This window comes from Pseudopipra pipra, chromosome 13 (genome assembly GCF_036250125.1).
Source record: "Pseudopipra pipra isolate bDixPip1 chromosome 13, bDixPip1.hap1, whole genome shotgun sequence".
Lineage (NCBI taxonomy): Eukaryota > Metazoa > Chordata > Aves > Passeriformes > Pipridae > Pseudopipra > Pseudopipra pipra.
The window spans coordinates 11485283-11506763 of NC_087561.1; the positions used below are offsets into that span (position 1 = coordinate 11485283).

A 21481-nucleotide genomic window follows, 5' to 3' on the forward strand; every position below is an offset into this window, starting at 1 on the left:
CACCCGCTCGAGGGCTGGGGCTGCCATTTGCTTCCTCAGAGCAGGAGACCTTGAGGAGGAGGCTCAGGGGGGACTTTATCCCTCCCTACAACTCCCTGACAGGGGGTTGTAGCCAGGTGGGAGTTGGGCTTTTCTCCCAAGTAACCAGTGATAGGATAACAGGACATAGTCTTAACCTGTGCCAGGGGAGGTTTAGGTTGGACATTAGAAAGAATTTCTTCACAGAAAGGATGATTTGACATTGGGATGGGCTGCCCAGGGAAGTGGTGGAGACACCGTCCCTGGAGGTGCTTAAGGAAAGACTGGACATGGTGCTTGATGCCATGATCTAGTTCACATGGTGGTGTTGGGTCACAGGTTGGACTTGATGATCTCAGAGGTCTTTTCCAATCTGATTCTGTCATCCCTTATTTCAGACAGACTTCATTAAAATTATTTTTCACCCGAGTGTTTGGAAATAACGCAGGGTTTATGCATCCTCAGTTTTGCCACAATTAATTTGTTGCCATCCTGTCTCGATCCCGGTACACTGAGGTGCCCTGCCCCTGTGTGACACCCAGTTCCGAGCTGTGACAAGAGACAGCAGTTACCTGACTACGAAAGCACCGCACGTGGAGGGCTGAGGATTTAGTGCTTTAAGTGAAACCCGTGTAGACCAGGAACGGGGGAGGCGATTATGTCACCGGGCGTGCAGCTGAGCTGCTTCGCTCGACTCCCCGGGGGCCAGCGCGCGTCTCCCGTCTGCTCCCCTCAGCCCCGCGGGGCTCCCCCGGCCCCCGAGGGCTCCGCGGGGCGGTGCGAGGCGGCGGTGGGGAGGTGACCCCGCCGCGGTTACCGGCGGGGTAACGGGGGGCACGTGGGGCCCGCCCGTGAGGGGCCGCGCGGCCCCTGTGGCGCGGGGCGGGGGACCCCGCAGAGGGGCGGCGTGTGCGCGTGTGTGACAGGTGCGGCGCGCGCGCGCGCCCTCGCTCCCCCCTCCCTCCCCGTCCCTCGCGCGAGCGCGCGCGCCGCCATGAATATGCAAATACGGGTATAATTGCCAGCCAATGGCGTGCGCGCTGGTCACATGGTGCTGGTGGAGGCTCAGGGAAGAGAAGTTGAGTCCGGGCGAGCTCGGGCAGCGCCGCCAGAGCCGAGCGAGCGGCGGGCGAGCGCCGCGCCTCCTCCGCAGGGAGCCCGCCGGCCGGGGCTCTGCCTGGACCATGCCGATCCTCCTCTTCCTCATAGACACGTCCGCCTCCATGAACCAGCGGGCGTACCTGGGCACCAGCTACCTGGACATCGCCAAGGGCGCCGTGGAGATCTTCATGAAGGTGAGTGTGCGGCGCCGCCCCGGGGGGAGCCGCCGCCCCGCTCGCTCCCCCCACCCTTCCCCGCACCTTCGCCGCGCTCACGGCCGCTTCTCTCCGCTCTCTCCGCAGCTGCGGGCCCGCGACCCGGCCAGCCGCGGCGACAGGTACATGCTGGTTACCTTCGACGAGCCGCCCTACTGCATCAAGGTAATGACCCCCCCCGGCCGCCCCGGTCCCGCCGCGGGGGCCGCCCTTGGCGCGGCGCGGCCCCGTCCGGCCCGGCGGCGGCAGCAGCAGCCTGTGAAGATGGCGGACATTTTGCTTTTGTATGGAGGAGAGAGGCTGAGGGCGCTGCTGAGATGGAGGAGGGGGGGGGAGGAGACGGGCGGGCCGTGATTCACCGCCCCGGCGCAGCGAGGGGCGGCCGCGCTCCGCCCCCCGCGGGGCGGTGGCTCCGGCGGGGCCGCGCCGGGATCCGGCCCCGCTCGGCCCCGACACCCCCGGGACACGCGGGCGGGGGGCGGTGGGTACTGCCCGATCCCGAAGGGCAGCGCTGGGGCAGCGGCCCCCTCCCGGCTGCGGGTCCCCGCTCCCGGAGCGCCCGCGCCTGTTTTCCGCCTCTGCGAGGCAAGAAGAAGCCACGGTGTTGGGGTCCCGTGTCCCCTCCATTCCTCCTGCTGCGCACGGTGACCCGCACCGGTACTGTGTAAGGTGCTCGTAATCGCCGCTCCGTGCAGGGCTGCGGTGAGCTGGACGTGGAGACAAAATCGTCAAGGTTGGAAGAGACCTTAAGACCATCCAGTCCAACCGTCAGCCCGGCCCTGCCACGGTAACCCCAACCCACCCAACCACATCACCCAGCGCCAGATCCAGACACCTCTTAAACACCTCCAGGGATGGTGACTCCACCACCTCCCTGGGCAGCCTATTACAATGCCTGACTGCCCAAACAGTGACAAAATTGTTTTTTCTAGTATCTAATCTGAATCTCCCCTGCCTCGGTTTGAGGTCATTTTGGCTAATCCTCTCGCTGCAGGCACGGTAGAACCCACCTCACTGCAAACTCTTCTCGGGTAGTTGTAGAGAGCGATGAGGTCCCTCTGAGCTTTCTTGAGACCAAGCTCCTCTCATCCCTGTTTTCTCTCTCCTCCAGGTTGAGGCAGGTAGTGCCATGCAGTTCCTCGTGTCGGCTGCACCACGAGGTTGTGGCAAGAGTGGAAAAAAAAAATCGCACTGTGGGCCTTACACTGTAGGCTGCAACTTGCTGATAGAAATGTCTGACTTAAAATATCTAGATAAAGCATGTCACAGAAAGCATTGGTATGGGAGTTTTAGAATCCTCCTGAATAGTCCTGGATTAGGACTGTGTTTGCCCTGACTAATACAGTAGTTATCCTAACTGTTGACCAGTAGAGCCATTCTGTGAAGGCCAAGGAGGTTCATGTAAAAATACACTGCTAGTCATCCCAGGGAAGAAAAGAAGACACTCTCTAGATCCCCCAGCTAGAACTGCTTGAGAAGTTGTAAAAATAAGTGCTCAGTGATGCTGTCTTATTCATATCTTTGATAATGAGGAAATGTAATTATCATGAGCTACGAATTTTGCATCCTTTCATGAGTAATAAATTTATACAGCTCTCTGAAGTGACAGAAGTGATAGAGTGAGTCAGTATTTATTGTTTGGTTCTGCACCTTTCGTTTCCTCAGAAGAAAGTGTGGAAGTAATTTCTGTGAGTTGAAACCATCCTTGAGTTACAGAAACCTACTGTCCAAAAACCATCTGCCTAGAAGAGGTGTTTTTTAGACATAATACACACACCCTTCTCCCCATCCATGTTTGTGGCTGGATTCAAACCCCAAATCTTTGCTATGCTAGTGTTAACTCTAGATTTCTTGAGTTTGGATTTTTTGTCTCCTAGTTTTGTGTCAAGTATTTTACAAATATATCTTAGGTTTGATGAATGAACCTTCTCCCTACAGTGATAGCAGACATACTGGTGATTTAATACAAGAAGATGACTTTTCTGCTGGAGGTCTGTGTGGTAATGCTACAGGTTATTACCACATCTATACTCAGATTTGCTGAGGAAAATCCTTGTGTTTAATGAGCATCTGTGTACATTCTAATGTGCTAATGAGCATCTGACTGCGTTCCCAGTTTAGGTAAATAGTAATTGAAATAAATGGGACTGTGTGATGCCCATCGTAGCGTTCAATCATGTTTGAGATACAGTAAATAGCCAAGGGAAAAAAGGTATTGTGGTTCTTGTAACTTGCTAATGTCACTTCTTAAAAATTTGTTTTTCTGCCTTTAGCTGGTTTTTGAATTACACCTGAAATAATTTTAAAATATTTTTTCAAAAATCAGTAGCTTTTGTAGGAACAGACTGCAGATCCAATAAATATCTCATTATAGTAATTACGATCACAACTCCAGTTCAAGTATTGCATGAAGACTTCATGGCATAAATGAGTGTTGTTGGGCTGTCACTGTGTCTGTTCCTCAAGCAAAGAAAGCCACACAGCAGCAACATGACTCTTTCCCTCTTCGAAGACATGTTCTCAAGACCTGTGCTGGTATTTATGATATTCCCTCTGTTGTGTTTTCTAAAAACCATAGTTATGCCAGGAAAACTTCCTAGTCTGGGCCAAAATCTGTATGTCTTACAAAACATGCTTGTAAAAGACATAAAATTAAGTTTCTTTGCTCATGCTGCTGCAGTTAGGTACTTTATCTCCCTTGATTTAGAGAAGGTGAAAACAAACTTGGCAAGTGAATGCGTTTTACGAGTTTGTTTTCCAAGTATGCACAGCAGCGGCTGGTTTTGGTTAGTGGCTGCTTTATCCTCTTGTTTTCTTTATGATTACACTAATTAAATTATATAGTCTCACAGATAGTTTACCAGTGGAGCAATTGAAGGAAATAATCTGGAGGTGGAGCTGAGACCACCTGGGAGGCAGAGGTATTATGAGAACTTCAGCTTGGAGCAGGGGTGGCTGAGATGAGCTCCTTGGGTTGGTTTGTTTCACAATTTGTTTACCTGCAGCCTTAAAGTATTTTAAACCAACAGCACTGGTTCACTTTTGATGGACAAGTATATCTCAAGCAAACGTCATGCATATGATGGTATTGTGCTAAGTGGAAGGATTGTGCTATTGCATGAATTATTTGATAAAATCTCTGGAAGTAAGATGATGTTCTTGGAACTGTCTTTAGTACAAAGGATTTGAAATAATTTCCAAGACCTGTTGCTCCTGTTTAATTGACTGCTCATAGCTCTATGTTTGTGCCAGTTTTTAAAAGTGGGATTATTTAGTCTCCCAAGTTTGCAGTGTGGCTCTGCAAAGAACTGTGGTGGCATATGTCTGAAGAGGAGGCAGGGTGCTGTCCTGGGAAGGCGGGGACAGGGAGATGGGGATGGCAGGAATCTTAGTCCCACTCCGACAGCAGATGCCTTTGGAATCTCGTTAGCTGTTTTGCTTCTGTTTGTTACATAATGTATAAGATGGTGATTTGTGACAGCAATTATGGTGCAGCCATTTACAACTCTTACTTTGATTCTAAAATACTCTACAGTAAGGGACAAATATTTAATATTTTAAAAGCATGTTATGAAATGTACTAACCTTGTAATTGTCAAGCGATGTGATCCTGTATAGGTCAGTGGAAAAATACCTGTAAGTTCCGTTGAGTGTTGGGTCAAACTGTAATTTTATGGACCAGAAGGGGAAAAATTGTATGTTATTTCAGGAAGTAAGAATGTTCAACCTAATGATTTTAGTGTGTTTTTTAGATTCAAATTGTAATAGGATACTGTCAAGTGAGTCTTGTCAGGTTGTTGGCATGTTAACAGCATGGCAGCGAGCCAGTCCATTCTGGTATTTGGGTATCTGATTTTGGGTTTTTGGCACCATTGGGAACCTAATGATATCTATGGTAAAGGACCTTTGTAACAGGTGTCTATTACTATTGAAACACCAGTGCTTAAATTTAGGTAGTGAAGGAGTTTACTCTCCCATGTGTATCCAATTGGGCAAGAAAAATGGGTTCAAGAACAGCCTTTGCTGGCAGGGTATTTGATGTTCTCAGCCTCTGGGATAAGAGAAGTGCATTATCTGATTCAAGGAATATAGTACCTGATGTGTCCTAAGACTTAATTAGTGGATTAATATATTCATGGATTGCTGGAACTCAGAGCTTGCTCCATCCCAGCCGTGGTGTGACCTGGTGTTGCAGTACCTCCAAGCCTTGTGTGCCAGCCACACCCTTCTCATCCCTTCTGCACAATGTGGCTGATCTGGAATGCCTGGGGAGGAGGGTGAGAACAGGCCAGACATGTTACTGACAGCTCTGCAGAGCCCTTCCCAGGCTCCCACCGTCTGTGGTTCAGAGACCCATGGTGTGCATTGGTACAGCTGTAAAGGTCTTATCTGGCTTTTTTCAGGTATTTGCCCAGTTACTTTTTCTGAAGTCACATAAATTTCGTCATCCTCAGCTGTGTTTTTTTCCCCTCTGTCAAATATACATGCTTCTCTACACCTAAGCATGTGCCATGGTATAAATGGACAGAATCTTAAGTGATTTTATTTTTTTTCCTGAAGTAATGGTGCCAGAGTAAAAGTATGAGGAGAAGGGAAGAGTGTTCTCACCTACACTTTCCCCCCCAAGCTTTTCCTGTTTTCTAGTGATGAGGTTTCAGTAAGATGTACCTAAATTTCTCTGAAAACGGAGCTCATGCCAAAATCTCAGCCTAAAAAGAGTTTTTGAAAGGAAAAGCAAGGTTTTAGCTCTTGATTTATTTTTTTCCATTCTAAATTTTTGTGAAACCTCACATCCTGCAGTTTGTGGTTTGCTTGTGGGTTTGGGCTGCAAATGGCTAGTTCAGGCCCAGACCAAAAACACAATGGTGGCCTTATGTGAAGTTATTGATTAACTGGACTGCCCTGTTCCCTTGTGACTGATATCTGGCTGCTGGCGGTGATACGGTCTTTCCTCAGGGCTTGAGGAAATATTATTCATGATCAGGTCACAGAAATATGGCTTTTGTTTTATGTTCTTGTGAGACTGTAGTATGACCTTCATAAATGATCTGGTCACAAATCAGAGGACTTAGAGAACTTATGCTCTGAAATATGTATTTTCTTCCTTCTGTTACGTGTTATGTTGAATTCAAGAGCCAGCTATGACTGCACTACAAAAATAGGTTCCCTGAATTTGAGTGGAGAAATATGTACATAGCTGTCTAAAAAGTAGCTCAAATTGCTTTATACAGCGTGTGAGAAACACTGCACTGAGATGTGCAAACTGGGACTGATGGATAGGATGCCTTCCAGTTCCGCTGCTGTTCCCCGCTAGCCTGAACATATGTTTCAGTGCTAAAGAGCTCCCTTGTGGAAGCAGCTCTTCGTGATGGACTCTGAGCAACCTCTTCTTTTTCCCTGAAATTCTGGTGTTGGATTGGGGTATCTTCAGAGGCTGGAATAGGAATTCATGGAAGGCTTTTTTAACAATCTGTCAAAGAGTATTTACTGTATGTAAATAACCTGTTCATGTATGATATTAAAATAGTGCTTCAAAACTGGGAGTTCATAAGGTCACACTCGAGGAGAGTGACTTTTGCTGTCTGTTATTTCAGTGGCACAGAGGCTTTTACCAGCATTTTTTAATTTTGCTTTTGCATTCTGTTGGTGCAGAATGGAGCCCATTACCACTGAGTCTGCAGAGGCCAGTGGCAAATGGATAGGCTGTGCTGCAGAAGAGAGATGGGAGATCTGTTTGTCTGTTTCTGGAAGAAATTAGATCAGAGCTCCTGACCCTGAGCTGCAAGGAGAGAGAGAAACCCAAGTGTGAAACCTGTTGGGTTTGAGGCACAGATCTGCAGGAATGCTGCCTGACGTGGTAGGAAATGCATTTGTGTGTTTTTTAATTTTTGTGAGGGAAGAAAAGCAGAGGAATACCAAGGAAGCTAGACCGTAACAAATCCACAGAATAAGCTTAAGTTGATTAAGCTTTTACAAGAACCTTGAGACACTGAAAACATCAGTTTAGTATGTGAAAGTTCTGACTTCTGGCAGACGCAAGTCTTGGTGGTCTGACCTGCTTGGTGATGTGAGCAGCTGGAAATACTGTTGGAGCTTTACAAGCTGGTAGTGAGTTCTGAAGGCAAAATTGTTGGTGCAAGGCAGATAGCAGCTGCAGGGGCAGGATAGAAGCTGGTATCAGAGAGATGCAAAGGGGAAAGAAAGCTGAGGTCAGTGGGAGAGGCCTATCTTTCTCTCCAGATATGCTGTAAATAATGTACAAACTTAGTGAATCTACGAGCCAGGCATTGGAAGGAGGTAAAGAAGTGCAGAATGTAGTACTGAGGCAGCATACACAGTGTCTGTTCTTGGTAACTAATTCAGGAGACTATATTCTGTGTTTATTTAGCAGAGAAAACCATTCCTATTTTACCACCAAACACATTTTAGGTCAGCAGTATTTTTATTTCTGAGCACCAGCATCTTCCATTGCCTGTGCAGTCTGTGCACACCTCAACTGCAGTCTTCCACAGTGCTTGGTTAGGATTTTGTCATGGAATTTGTGTATTTTCTGAAGGCTGTCTTTGAGCAGAAATGACTGGTAGATTAAAGCCAACAATTGCTCTTCCTCTGCTAAACACAGTGAATTTAAGAAAAGAAACAGAAGTCAGTTGTTTAAGGAGCACTCATGCAAATCCTGGTTGTCTAGTTCTTTTTGAAGACAAAACAAAATCCACTTAATACTATTTGAGAATAACCACATAACAATTTTTACATGTTTCTTTTAATTTAACTGCTTTATCACTTAAGTCTTTGACTGAAGGATGTGTGCTCTGAAAAAAAGCCAAACAAAACTTCAGTGCATGTCTCTCAGAATCTAAAAGCATCTAAAAATGTGTTTTACTAAAATCTTAAGAATTCTCAACTGACATCCCTTCAGCAAGCAGTGTAGCTCCTTTTAGCTTATAAAGATACTTAATTGGTTCCAACAGAGTGTATCCTTTACAAAGCATATTCCCTTTCTTGAGAACACATTGGGTAAAGCATATTAAATTGCTTTTAAACACACATAAGCATGCCAGTCTTACTTCTTCCTGTCCTGTTTGTGAGTTGTAGTGAGCAGCCTTTTGCAGGAACTGGTGTGACAGGACAGAGCATTATACTGAGGAATTTTGTGCATAGTAATGTACCTTTTGCTTTTAAAAAAAACAAAGCAATAATACTCAGAGTGACTCATTCTTCTAAAAGAAACAGTTTTGTGCGTTCAGAAATTGATGTCTCTTGTAAAAAATGGAGTTCATGCAAGAACTTGAAGGTGGTGATTAAGTTTTTGAAGGAATTGATTTAAATGGAAGGACATTTCAGAAATTAACAACTACTTCATAGATATGATGGACTGAACTCTGCTTAGCTGTCATTTTTATCATTATAAGTTTGAAGTTAGTTAAGTACTTGAACTTGTGCTTTCACCTGCTGCCTGCCTTCATTGAAAGGAGAGTCCATGTTGCAAGGTTAAATCTTAATGAAAATATTTTAACTGGTCCTGTTTCTACAGGAATCTGCGAACTCAGAGCTTGCTTTTTCATCTGAAATGGGTTGCTGTTTTGTTCTGTACAGCTGATGAGATGCCAGAGGCCTTGAAGGAAACCAGCATCTGTTGTTCATAGCCACTATAGCAATGTATATTTTCAACTTTTTATTTGGTTCTTTATTTGGGCTTGGACACATTCAAAGATGTAAGCCCTTAAGACTACAGGATAAACTAGACAAAAGTAGATATGTTTGCATTAAGAGGCTTAACTCATCCTCAGTGCAAAGGTCACTTTTATTTTAAAAATAGCAGCTTAAAATGTGGAATCAAACAGTTGAATTGGATCTCTCTAGTTGTATTTTTGTAGTGAGATGTTCTGTAAGTAGAAGGTGCTTTGCGAAGTTGGTGGTTCCTGCCACGTGGAATATTAAGAATCTGCCTCTTTCCCTTTGGTACAGTTATTACTCAAATTTCACAGGTGGGGTTTTTTGATTTTTGTTGGTATTTATGGAAGAAGGCATGGGCCTTGTAACCTGACATTGTGGTGTGGCTAAAAATATGCACAAAGTACTTCTGTGACATCTTCAGAATGGGCATTTATTCTTTTTAAGCTTCATGAGGACTATTATAGTGTTATATGCTGAGTGTCTCACACTGTAACAGTGGAAAAAAGTAATTAAGGTTGCAGACACTTCTATACTGTTCACCCTGCCATATTCTTCAAAACAGCTTGTCAGAAAGAACTGTGACTTACAGCAGTGGTGCAGGAGTGATGTTCTGAGCTTATTGTGCTCTAGAAAAGGCAAAACTTAGTGCTGTCTCCTGCAGTGTTCTCGTACTTCAGGCTGTTGGAATCAAATGGGAAAAGGCACGTTCTGTACTGTGTGACTCGTGTTCTGGAGATGAGGGATTTTGGAGGAGGAGCAGTGAGACTCCCAGGGCCCTGTGAGAAGGTTCTGGATGGCTCCAGTCTTCGGTGATTCTCTTCTTCACTGTCTCTGTATCCTTGATTTTATTTAATAACAAAGGCTAACAAAAAAAAAAATAATGGAAAGGGCAGTTGCTGCTGTTCTGAATTTTAAATGGAGATTGTTACTTAAGTAATGCGCTTCTGTAGGTTGAGTCTTGGAATTTTTTCTTCTTTCTTAAACTTTATTCTTACAGTGTACCACTTAATAATGTAACTTTTGTGCTTTTGCCCCCCTCAAAAGTGGAGCAGATAGTAATTTAAAGGAATTTTTTTTCCTTTGCATTTTTCTGGCCAATTTTAGAATAATTAGAAAACACTCATGTAGCAATCAATTTCAGCTGTAAGCAGCATGTTCCAGGGTTGAGGTTTAGGAAGATGCAGAGAAAAAAGTACATTTTTGTAATGATACTCTGTTATTGTGCAGATCAGAATCTGTGGTTGCCCGTAGGCTTGTACTGATGTGTATATTCACTCTGCAAAGTATTGGAAAGACAAAGTTTGTCTTGATGTAAGATCTGGTATTGACAAGGATCTGTGAAACTTGAACTACTTATTGTCAAACAAGTAAACAAGAGCCTTGTTTTATTTTTAAATAGCTGCTCCTATGATTATTATTGTTGTTACTATAAATTTCTAGCTCACAATCTCACAGTGTACCCAGTTATTATGATTCTTTCCTTGTGTTTCCACGCAAATTTCAGGATAAGCAGCTCTAGATTTATTAAATGGTATTGCAGGCTACAAAATCAACAGTTCAGAACTCCTTAATTTTGCTTTTTAAAGATGAAGGTGATTGTTAATTAGGCTGTGTTTTCAGAGATGCTTTAAAAATCTTAGATGTGTAAAATACTATTTAAAAAACGTAAAAATCTTGATAAGATGGATGTTGTTGAACAATTAATTGGACAGAAAACAAAGATCTACAGTGTGGTTAAGCTGGTGTTGCCATGCTCTGCTTCTAAGTGAGAATAATGCATTAGCACTGGTCTTCATAGCGTGTTAGCAGCACAGCCAGTGAGTTCTGATTGAAAAAAAAAAAGTTAAACTCTGCTTTGTGGGAGAATGTGCATCTGTTGAGGCAGAACACTCGGTGCCTTTAGCTGCTGCCAGGCCTCCTGGTGGTGCTCCCGGGCTGGAACGCGGTGGGACCCGTGGGATGGACTGGGATCCATGTGCCCTGGAGCTCGGTCTGCAGGCTCGGGCCAACCAGGCCTGGCTTGGGGGAGCCTCCTCTGATCCAAAGAGCAGAAGCTCAGGTAGTTATTTTTGAACCAGGTGACTCTAGCGTTAAAAAAACCCATCCTTGCCATCCTCTAAGATAAAAATCTGACCGTCGTAATGCTCCTAATGCCACCAATGTATTTTTTCCTGTATGAGAATGAAAGTAAAGTTGACATTATTTGTTAGGCTGGCTAGTTGAGGTTTCTCAGTTTGTGATCCCTCAGTGAGCATATGAATTTAGTCATGATCTAAAGCCTTTTTTTTTCCCCTCAGTGGTGTGTTGGACAGCATTTCAGACATGAATTGAGGACATCTGTTGATTAGATTACCCCTCCTAAATTTAACTTCTTGAGGTTCAGAGTAAGCTTTGGTGTGCTGCACTAGTTCTGTGGTGTTTTGGAAGGAAGAGGAGGAATGTGACAGTTTTCAAAATGAACATGAATCCTAATTGTGTTGTTTCAGCTCTAGGCTGTAGAGTGGCATCAGTAATGCTCTTCCACTTGATTCCCAAAAATGTGCCATGAAGCATCCCTTGTGCTGGTAGCACACACACTGTAACCTCTCAGCTGTTGCCTTTATTCCTTGCGACTTTTCCAGCCCTGCTGGCTGTAGGAAGGGACCGGGAGAAGGACAGAGCTGGGGCTGACTGGCATTGAATGCATGTTTGACAGGCTGGAAGGCACTGTGAGTAGATGGAAATTTTTGGTTGAAACCTCCCCATTTCAGCAGTCACCCTGTCGACAGTGTTTGGAGAAGATGCACCTGTAATGGTATTTCTGCAATGAGTGCTATGCTGCTGAGCAGGACCATGGAGCCTCTTGTTTTGCTTACTGTGCTAGGGCTGCAAACTGATTATTTCTGTGTTCCCTCTCCATTAAGCTGTTGTGTGAAATGTAGCTTGGTTTGGTTCAGCTCTGAATTGAAACATCCTGGCTTGTTGAGTGTTTCTTAGAAATAGGTGCTTTTTAAACTGGATTTATAGTCTTTTATTTAAATAAATAAATAAATAAATAAATAATGTCTTTTATTTAAATAAGAATGCTGCTTGGAACAGGGTAATACTGTGATCTCTTTGGTATTTATACTTTCCTTTCTTCATGTGTTTTCTTTCATCGTTGTGCAGGAAAAAGTGCAGTGAGAGTAGCTGTCAAAACACATGAAATACTGTTGACCAAAAAGCTAAATCCAGGGATGGATTAAAGCAGGAGCAGCCGGTAATAAATAAAAAGATAATGTAGGCTTTTTTCTTTTTGCATGGCATTGATTATCATCACTTGGTTCCAAGCACAGTTTCCAGCTTTGAATTGTTCATACAGCATCTGCATTTGACATTCCTACAGGAGAAAGTACTACTTCTCTTAACAGAGGGCTCCAGTACTCATTTTGTAACTGGAGCTTAAGATCCTCTGTGCTAGTGTTTTGCATGGGTACTGTACTTAAAGATTAATTTGAGTTGTTCTTACTTGAAGGAAAAGCATTTCTATATCTTGTTTGATGTTGAAGTCCTCTTGAAAGGACAGTGAACCACATGGTATGGTTTGACTCAGCTTGTTTCTTAAGGTGTGTGGGGTTTCTTTTAAGGTCTCCTGGAGAAATAGTTTTTTTCTATACAAGATGAAACCTTTTCCTGTGTAGCTGATTGTCTGTAACAACAACTGGCACTTACATATAGTGTTAAAATGCAGTTTTGATCTTGTTCACATTCACCAGTATGTACTTCAGAAAAGAAGCAAGTTCGATCTGTCTTTATAAGTGATTTAGTTTGATTGGAGCAGCTACAGGAGAGTTCAGGTTAGAAATGTGCAGTTGAAGGGGATCCCCTGGGCACTTCAGTTCACACACTGCAGCCCTGCCTTGGAGTGCAGGAACTGGGTTGCTTTCAGGTGAAATGAAACTGGAAGATGCTCCCCAGGCACTGAGAGATGAGTGTACAGGACTGTGCTGGAGTTGGCTGTGACCTCCTGAGGGGCATCTGCCCTGTTGGTGTGCACTGCCTGCAGGCCTGAAGGTTCCTGATCCCTCCTTCCGTGCACTAAAGCTGTTCCAGTTGTGGATGGAAAAATAGCGTGGGCGAGGGAAGGAGGGATTCTAAGTTGGTTATCACGGTACATAGTCTGTCCCAGAGAAAAGGGAAGAATTGTGGTGCCTGGAACTGTATGGAGATGGAGGGCACACAACCTGACAACTTTCTGATAAAAATCTGGTGTCAAGAGTATATCAGCTGTGTGGGGTTAAAGGAATCATCTACTCCAGCGTCTTCTTTTGTTTTAAGCTGTGTTTTTTGTAAAGATGTATTAAAGGAGTTTATACTTCTCTATTTTCTTGGAAACATTTTAGGTATATTAAACTTCTATTTGACTGGAACTTAATTACATGTTTTTAAAAAATAAATTTTCAAAAAGTGCCCTTGGGATTTAAAGAAGTACTTGACCAATAGGTTTCAGCTTGAGTGTCCTACAAAGCCAGCAGAAATAACTTGACAGGAAGAAACACTTAGCTTACTGTTCACAGTGCTTTATTCTCAAAACACTGACCTGATGCTCACCAGCTCTAATGTAAGGAGGACCAAGTGATGCTTTTGTAGACTCTTCACTGTACTCGACTGCTCTGTGGGCTTCTTGAGGAAGTAGTTCAAACCTGTGAATTCACTGTCTGTTAAAATACTCATGAGATGAGAACTGGGAAGGTGGAGTTTTGTTAGGCAGGTCTCATTAAACAGCAGTGTATACCTGCTTGAGCAACCAGGGCTTGTTTCTATTGTGCCTGCAGTGGGGTCATGCCTAAGTTTTACCCTGAAAGTGTGTTCCTGATCTGCTTTGCAAAACTAGACTTCCATGTGAAAAGCTAAAGATGGGGTTCCCTGGCTTGGTCACCAAGCCCTAGAATTTTGCTTTCTTACAGCAAATACTAGGGGTAGAAGTTGTCGGTGTTTCAAAACCTTATCTGAGGCAAGGGGAGACTGGAAGGGTGGGGAATCATGGCTAGGCTTCGTGAACGAAGATTTAGGAAGGCTCTAAGAAGGGTGGGGAATAAAAAAAAAACCAAAAAACTAATATAAATGATTGACTGTGTGCTGGAGGGCTGAACACAGTGATAGCAGTTGCACACAGCTGTCTCGGTCCCGTCAATCCTTCTCTTCCTACAAGCTTTGCATCAGACCAGTAAGATCTGCTGCTGTACCTGCACCAGCACTGGTCCTCCAAGCCCAGAACAGTACAGCTCAGATCCAGGCTGGCTCACTGTGTTCAGCACTGCCCCAGTGATGAGCTGATTGCAGGCCTCTGTGCCAGTATCATTCTGTGCTGGAGTTATGCTGATCTCATAGCTGAGAGGTGGGTGCTGTGATGCTCTGCTGTGCCAAGAACAGAAAAGAATTGATCTTGTGAGGTTCTTTGCTAAGGGCTGTTTGATGTTGTGCTGTGACAGGACTGATATGTTGCATAAAAGTAACTAGAGAGCATAGGTGCTGAAATGAGAGTAGGTTCTCCTGCAGCCAAAGGTACAGACAGAACCTGAGAGCTGCTTTGCCTCAAAAATGGCATTCATAAGGATTTGGAGGAGAGTCAATGTCTGTAAGTGTCTCTTAAAGCTGTTCCTTCTGTGCCATTTGCAGAGACAAATATTTGTGAGGATGAAATTGGTGGGTGATAGGTAGGGGTTGTGTGATGCTGAATTATTTTAGGAATTTTTAAATGTTATATAAAGATGTCTGTGGTGTTTTATAGTGTAGTCAATGCCTTTCTTCTCCTGTGTGCTATTCCTAGCTAGTAAATCTCTGAACATCAAATAAAACGAGGAGGTAGTGTGGGCATTGGCTGTTCTGTACTGACAAACAGCCTTACCCTGCCCTTCATGGGGCAGGGGGACACATGGTACCAGGACCTCTGCTCTTCTCCTCTTTGCTAAGATTTGTTGTAGGAAAACTGGGGTGACCAACATAGTCTATGTTTGCTAGACTTCCTATTCCAAAGTTGCTGAAGCTGAGGCAGGGAAGCTCTAGGCTGCATAGGAGGTTATTTCCTATTGCAGATCCCACTGAGCAATGCTGGGGCTGTGTTCAGGAGATCTGAAGACACTTTGGCATTTGAGAAGCAGCCCCTTGCATTGTAGGGAATCCAAAAGAATAATTCAGTACCCTACAAAAGAAATGCCTGCTCGGCTGTGGCACCGACATGAGCGGGTTTGAGTTATGTTCACAGTCAACAGTGAACAGAAAGGTAACTTAAAAATGAAGCATTGTGATGATTTGGAAGACAAAGTGCTCTCCTGGTTTCACTATCTTCCCACAGCACTTCAAAATTCTGTAGCAGGAGTGGTTTCAGATTTCAACAGCTGGATTTTTTTTCTTACCTTATTTTTTTCAAATGGAGGTCACTGACAAGCCAGGATGCCACAGGCATCCTGAACTAGTCTGCTTTCCTAAGATGGGTGCATTTAATAATAGCTTGAATTATTGAGAAACTCAAATACTTTTAACAAGTGGTAATATCTGAGATCCAGTTCTTCTTTCTAGGGAAACATCAGCAGAACTCTAAAAATCTGTATGTTTAAATAAATATTGTGTACTTACTGTAACACAGGCTGTTGTGATTGCCCTGCAAGATTGTAAATTGTCTTCTTGCTTGGAAGATTATTTTTAGTAACATTGCAGTTTTTGAATCAGATCTGAAAGCAATCCAGTGAACAATAAACTATACAGGTCTGTCTTTTGGCATTGGATGTAGAAGCACTAAAGATGAAGACTTGCAGCCTCAAAAGTACCAGCTCCCTTCATGGAGCTGATTAGGAGGGACTTCTTTGGACCTGGAATTCTTGTGCTCTAATGCCCAGCCTTTGGCTCTGCCCCTGTAGGCTGACCAGACTGTGCCAAGAAATAGTTGGAAGGAATAAAAGAAAAAATAAAAAAACAACACCAATCAAAACCAGAACAAACCAACAATGAATCAACCAAAAAAAACTACAGTAAAACCAGTAAACATGACAGTTAAGCCAGTGTAACTGAGATTACAAGACCTATGTGTTACACATATTCAAAACTTGATAATGTTTTATTTTTACTCTGATACTGCTCCTTTTTATGTGATAAAGGTGCGGTGGTGATTTGGGGTTTTTTTCCCCACTACAGCATTTTCTAAGATTCTCCTTCCTGCCTCTTGCAACTAAAATCTTCTATTTCTTCTAAGTCTTGAATGTCTTTTTATGATACTGATTCTGAATGAGATTTTCTTTTGCTGCTCAACTCTGTTCCTTTTGATGTTCAGTTAGTCCTTGCTCTGGTTGGTCTAAATAAGACCTCCTTTTCTTCACTAGATTTTTCACCTTGGTGTTTGAATTCTTGTTAATCTGGGCCTATCTACTACCGAAATAAGCTGTTTTGACCTTGCCTGATTCTTGAGGCAGCTGAAATACTTCCATAGCTGTATGATGAAATAGAGCAGGACACGGATTTGTGTGAAAACTAAGTCATCAGAAAAAAATGTTACTTTTTAAGTATGTTATTTTTTTTCAGTATGATTTTCTTGCAAAGGCCAAAGCCAGAAGCTGGAAGGTGGTGTGCTGCTTCCAGACCTTTGGGTGGTTTGTGGGATGGTGTCCAGAGCTTGCAGTTGTCAACCCAGAAAGCCAAATGACACTGCATTTTTGCCTGTTCTTGGCATAAGCAAAGAGGGCGAGATTTCTGCTTTTAGTACTTCTTTTTTTCCTCAGCTGTCTTTGAAACTCTTTTAGTATGTTTTTAGAAGATAAAATTATTTGTTCATATAAATCATCAGAGGAGAAGTTAGAAACATACTGGTGAGGCAGAGACTGCTCAGATTGCTGCTAATAAATTCTGGGCATAAAAGTGACTTAAGTAGGAATGTAATATTGAAGATTAAGAGAAACCACTCTCTATGTTAGAATTGGTTCATAAACAACTAAAATAACTAATGCTTAGTTCTGACTTCTTGATTACTGACCTGTAGAGGATACATAGTTTTGTAGAATATATTTGTGTTTGGTCCTTTAAGGTCGTGAGGTTTTGGTTGGTGGTGTTTTTGTTTTTGTTTTTGGTGGTTTTTTTGGTCATTAGTGTTTCTGCCGGGAAATGGAAGCAATGCTACATAAGAGCAGTGCTTTTTTTTCTGACAGCATTAGTGGCAGTATTTTGAATTTAGGAAGGATTATTATTTAATCACTTTAAAGTGCTTTGTTGAACTCATTATGCATATGCTCTGGGTTAGGTACTTGACTGTTTTGCAGAATGATCCTTCTGTGTATATGGAGAGGAGAATGCACAGAGTTCTTTGGGGTTGAGTTTCTGTCCATGAAATACGTGATTCTTTGTATATGTGGTCTTGAGTTCTTTCTGGAAAAAAAACCATTTTACAGAAGTAGAATTTCTTGCCATGGATGTTGGTGTTTTTGATTCAAGAATCTTGTTTTGAGGATAAGGTAGAAAATGTAGTGCATTAACTAGTCAGACCTTTATTTAAAGCTGGGTATGGAATTAGGAAATCTTGCGTTTGCTGCCCTTGTTCCCTTAATGAGAAGTTCTTCACTTTTACTCTGCTTATTTCGAAGGTGCAGCTCTCATTGGCTTGATCTTTAAAGATCCTGTGAGAGCCGTAAGATGAAAAATAGTTTTCTTGGACAGCAAACCAGTGATGATCAGCTGCTCCTTGTGCCTTCAGCTTCTCTGGTTGTGCCTGGGGAAATAGTACATATTTTATTTTGCAGGCAGTTGACCACACTTTAGTGAGATCAAACACAGTAGGAGCTGGAAGCTGAGCAAACATTTTCACAACGGGAAAACAGCAGAATCTCCAAATATCAGCGAAGACTCTTACTGTTTATTTTACAAAGAATACTCTTAAATTCGTTAGAGTTCAAATCAAGACTTGCAGTCTGGGAATAGTGTTTCCTTTGTAAATGTTTTGTTCCCCCATGTGCTTTAGCAACAATGTAACTCAAATGGTCTTTGCTGGAAAACACTTCTTGAACTCCGGCCTGGCTGTTCCCAAAAGCTGGACTCGCTGATGGCTGTTTTTACCAAGCAAAAGGGAGCAGTCTCACCTACATCTACGAGTCCACAGAATTCATACAAAAATATTTTGGTAATTGTTCACTTAAATTGTTTTAAGGCAAGTGTTTTTAGGATAACACAGATCATCTTGTTGAGGTTTGGTGCAATTTTACCCTGAAAAAGGGTCGTTAACTAAGTCACTTTTACTCCAAAACAGTGACTCTGTGTTCGCACTTTATTCTTGCCTTGGGCTGAGAGCAGATGTGGGAAGTTGCTGATGAGATGATGTATTTTGTTAAGTCCTGGTTGTGTGCGAGTGTGGCTGGTGTTTTATTGACAAATATCCATCTGATAAAACAACGCTGTTCCTTTGAGCTTTCAGGGCCATTTAACCTTAAAGCTAGACCAGTCCTGCTGAAAGTTAGTCCTTTCCTTTGCCCCACTGGGGAGTTTTCTCTCTGTCTCCCTTACATTAATCTGAAGCTTGAAGAACTGGTTAAGGAGCTAAACTTGACCAAGAAAAGTTTGTTGTTGTATCTCCTTAGGATAACTCCTTGTTCTGAAAAGAAACCCACCCAGCTTAGGCTGGTCAACTTAGCAGAGATACTGATTGTCTCATGTCTTTCTTTTCTACTTCCTTCTACTCTTTTAGAGCTCTAACATGTGTATTCTGTGACCACCTACACAGCCCACAGTGTTTACTAAAGGTTGGCAGTGGAATATGGCTGCTTAAAAAAAGTAAAGGAAAACCCTGTCCTCTCAGGTTCTTGCACAGCTTGGCACAGTCAGCAGGTGGCTGCTGAGCCCGGTGCACAGGGGAGGAGAACACACTTCACCTGCAGGATGTGTTGCTCAGAGGTTATCCCAGCAAAAGTCAGGCTGTCTGAAATGATCCTCTCCATGCCTGCGTAGCTAGGATTCCTGATGGAGCACGGAATGTCTCTGTGCCAGATGATAGTGAGCCTGGGTAAATAACTGCTTGCTTACTGCAGGAATGGTTTGGAGAGTACAGTGTAATAGCAAGGCTGGTAGTTGTGTGAATATCTGGGACTTATAAGCTTTGCTTGTTTTTAGGTGAGGCACCTTAAATCCTGCACCAGTTCCCTGTGAGCTGGTCTTTTCTAAAATAGCTTCCCAACTCTGCAGCAAACCTCCTTTTAAGGGGAGGGTATGTGAATCACACCTGATGCTGATGTGTGTTGGCCCTGCTTACCAGAGGGTCCAGAGTGCTTGCTTGGACTGATCCACCCACTTGCTGTTCCTTTGATCTGTAGGCTCAGTCAGCAATGACTTTAGGACCTCCAAAATTTCAAGCTGTTACACTGAGACAATTTAAACAGTGATTCAGTTCTGTCTTACGTGGGGTTTTTGCAGCCACTCCTTTTCTCAATTTATGGAAGAAAGGATGAAAGGGGATTGGGTATATGCCAAAAGAAGCAGTGATATTATTCCTCTTGTACCTTTGTTTAACCATTGTTACTTTGGCAGCTGATTTCCAAATTTGACAGTTTCTTCTAATAAAATATTCACATGCTAAATCCAAATACTTCCTTTCCTGAATCACCTGTACAGCAGTTTTCATGGTAAGAGATGGCTATTAGAAAACTTCTTCCAGTGCTTGGCAGTGTGTGTGTTTTGTGAGTCTCCCATTGTAGTTGTAACTGTGTTTCACATCAGGTTGTGCATACATGGATTAGGTGTGTGTAGCCTGTAAATGATGCAGTGCATCTGTTAATCAGGAATCTAATCTAATTTTTGGTGGGAAGAGAGATAAACGGCAAGTTGCAGTTGATTGCAGTTTGTTGCTAGAATAACTAATAAGTTTCTTTGTTTTCTGTAATAGGCTGGATGGAAGGAAAACCATGCAACGTTTATGAATGAATTGAAAAACCTTCAGGCTTCAGGACTAACAACCCTTGGTCAGGCACTCAGGTCCTCGTTTGACTTGTTAAATCTCAATAGATTAGTGTCTGGAATAGACAATTATGGACAGGTAACAAATCTGTTTATAGTCTTCTGTCTTCTGTTTTTCTGTGTTTTTTGAAATTATAGTGGGGGAAGGATTTTGGTGGTTCAAGTTTGGTTTTGCATTTTACTTTTTTTAAAATGTTGGATAGTTGTGTGTTAAAACTTCAACTGGGAACTTTTTTTTTCTTTTTTTATGGCTACTGAAAACACCCTGGAAAATACTTCCTTTTTGAAGAACAAAGCAGCAGAGTATAAATGCCCCAACTGTAGATACACAAGAGTAGCTCATCTTGCGCAGTTCCGTGTGGCTCAACACCTATTAAAAGAAATTACAGGGTTATTTTGAAAGATTGCTTATCTCACTGTTTATTTTGTAGTGACAAAAATACTGAGTGTTAATGTTACTCTTTGCATTCCTGTGCTTTTTGTCTTTAGGGAAGGAATCCATTCTTTTTGGAGCCATCTATTTTGATTACCATCACAGACGGAAACAAACTGACAAATACAGCTGGAGTTCAAGAGGAGGTAAACTTGCATTAAGTTCTTTCAAGTTATGATCTTGCAAGTTGGTGCTAGGCTGAGATGAATATTGTTTTTTTCCTGCTAACAGTACTTCTGCATCATTGACCTGTTTTATAGAGAACAGAAACTGTTCTGTTGCTGCCCAGCCCCTAAATTCATAGTCCCATAGGGGTTTTGAGACTAGAACGTCAGATAAATTAGGGATATCTGATATTAGGGTGTTTTACAGAGAAATTAATGAATTTGGGTGTGATGTTTTAGATGGTTTGTCAAATACTGGAAAATATTCTTCAATCTTTTTTTTTTACCAGCTTCATCTTCCGTTGAATTCTCCTTTGCCTGGAAGTGAATTAACCAAAGAACCATTCCGTTGGGATCAAAGGCTCTTTGCTCTGGTGCTGCGTTTGCCAGGAGCTGCATCTGCTGAACCAGAGCAGCTTGGGAGTGTGCCTACTGATGAATCTGCTATCACACAGATGTGTGAAGTTACAGGAGGTAACTGCATGCTCTTTTGCTTTGGTTCCCATTTGGCTTTTGCTTTGGTTCCCATTTGGCATTTGCATTGAAATATTTCTTTTCCTTTAATTCAGCTTCACCTCTTCCTGTTTTTCCATTTGATTTACTCAGTGCCCATATGAATCTGTGTGGTGCTTTCTTGGTTTCCAGTAGCACAGGAGAACTTTAAAGCAATATTCCTATTTCAGATCTAGATGTGAAAACATTTTCTTAATGCAGTAGCAGGGATAGGAAAATCTCTTAGATTGTCCTTCCAGAGGATGTCTTTGCTGCATCATGAGATTTTGATTTTTTTCTTATTTAAGTGTCAAATTGAGTGGGATGGGTATTAATGAGATGTTAATTCTGCTGCAGGGCTAGTAAGTTAAATTTAATCCTAAAAGAATTATATCTGGAGTCTGTTGCTTGATATGTTGATCAGAATTTATTTTTTTTAA

At 42.9% G+C, this 21481-nt stretch overlaps 1 protein-coding gene across 7 annotated transcripts in view; it reads left to right on the plus strand.

Annotated features, from left to right (window-relative positions):
* The first annotated feature begins 1069 nt into the window (after window positions 1–1069).
* Window positions 1070–21481, plus strand: part of LOC135421484 (integrator complex subunit 6-like) — a 40708-nt gene continuing 20296 nt past the window's right edge. For 5 of the 7 annotated variants that reach the window (XR_010434028.1, XR_010434029.1, XM_064670023.1 and 2 more), the window contains exons 1-5: window positions 1074–1313; window positions 1422–1499; window positions 19882–20031; window positions 20442–20531; window positions 20840–21023. Coding sequence is in view for 5 of the 7 variants with exons in the window: in XM_064670023.1 (XP_064526093.1) it covers window positions 1203–1313; window positions 1422–1499; window positions 19882–20031; window positions 20442–20531; window positions 20840–21023 (613 nt within the window). In the remaining 2 variants the exon portion in view is untranslated. Of the gene's footprint in view, window positions 1314–1421; window positions 1500–19881; window positions 20032–20441; window positions 20532–20839; window positions 21024–21481 lie in introns of all 7 variants that reach the window. The other 2 variants (XM_064670026.1, XM_064670027.1) reach the window with 1 other exon arrangement.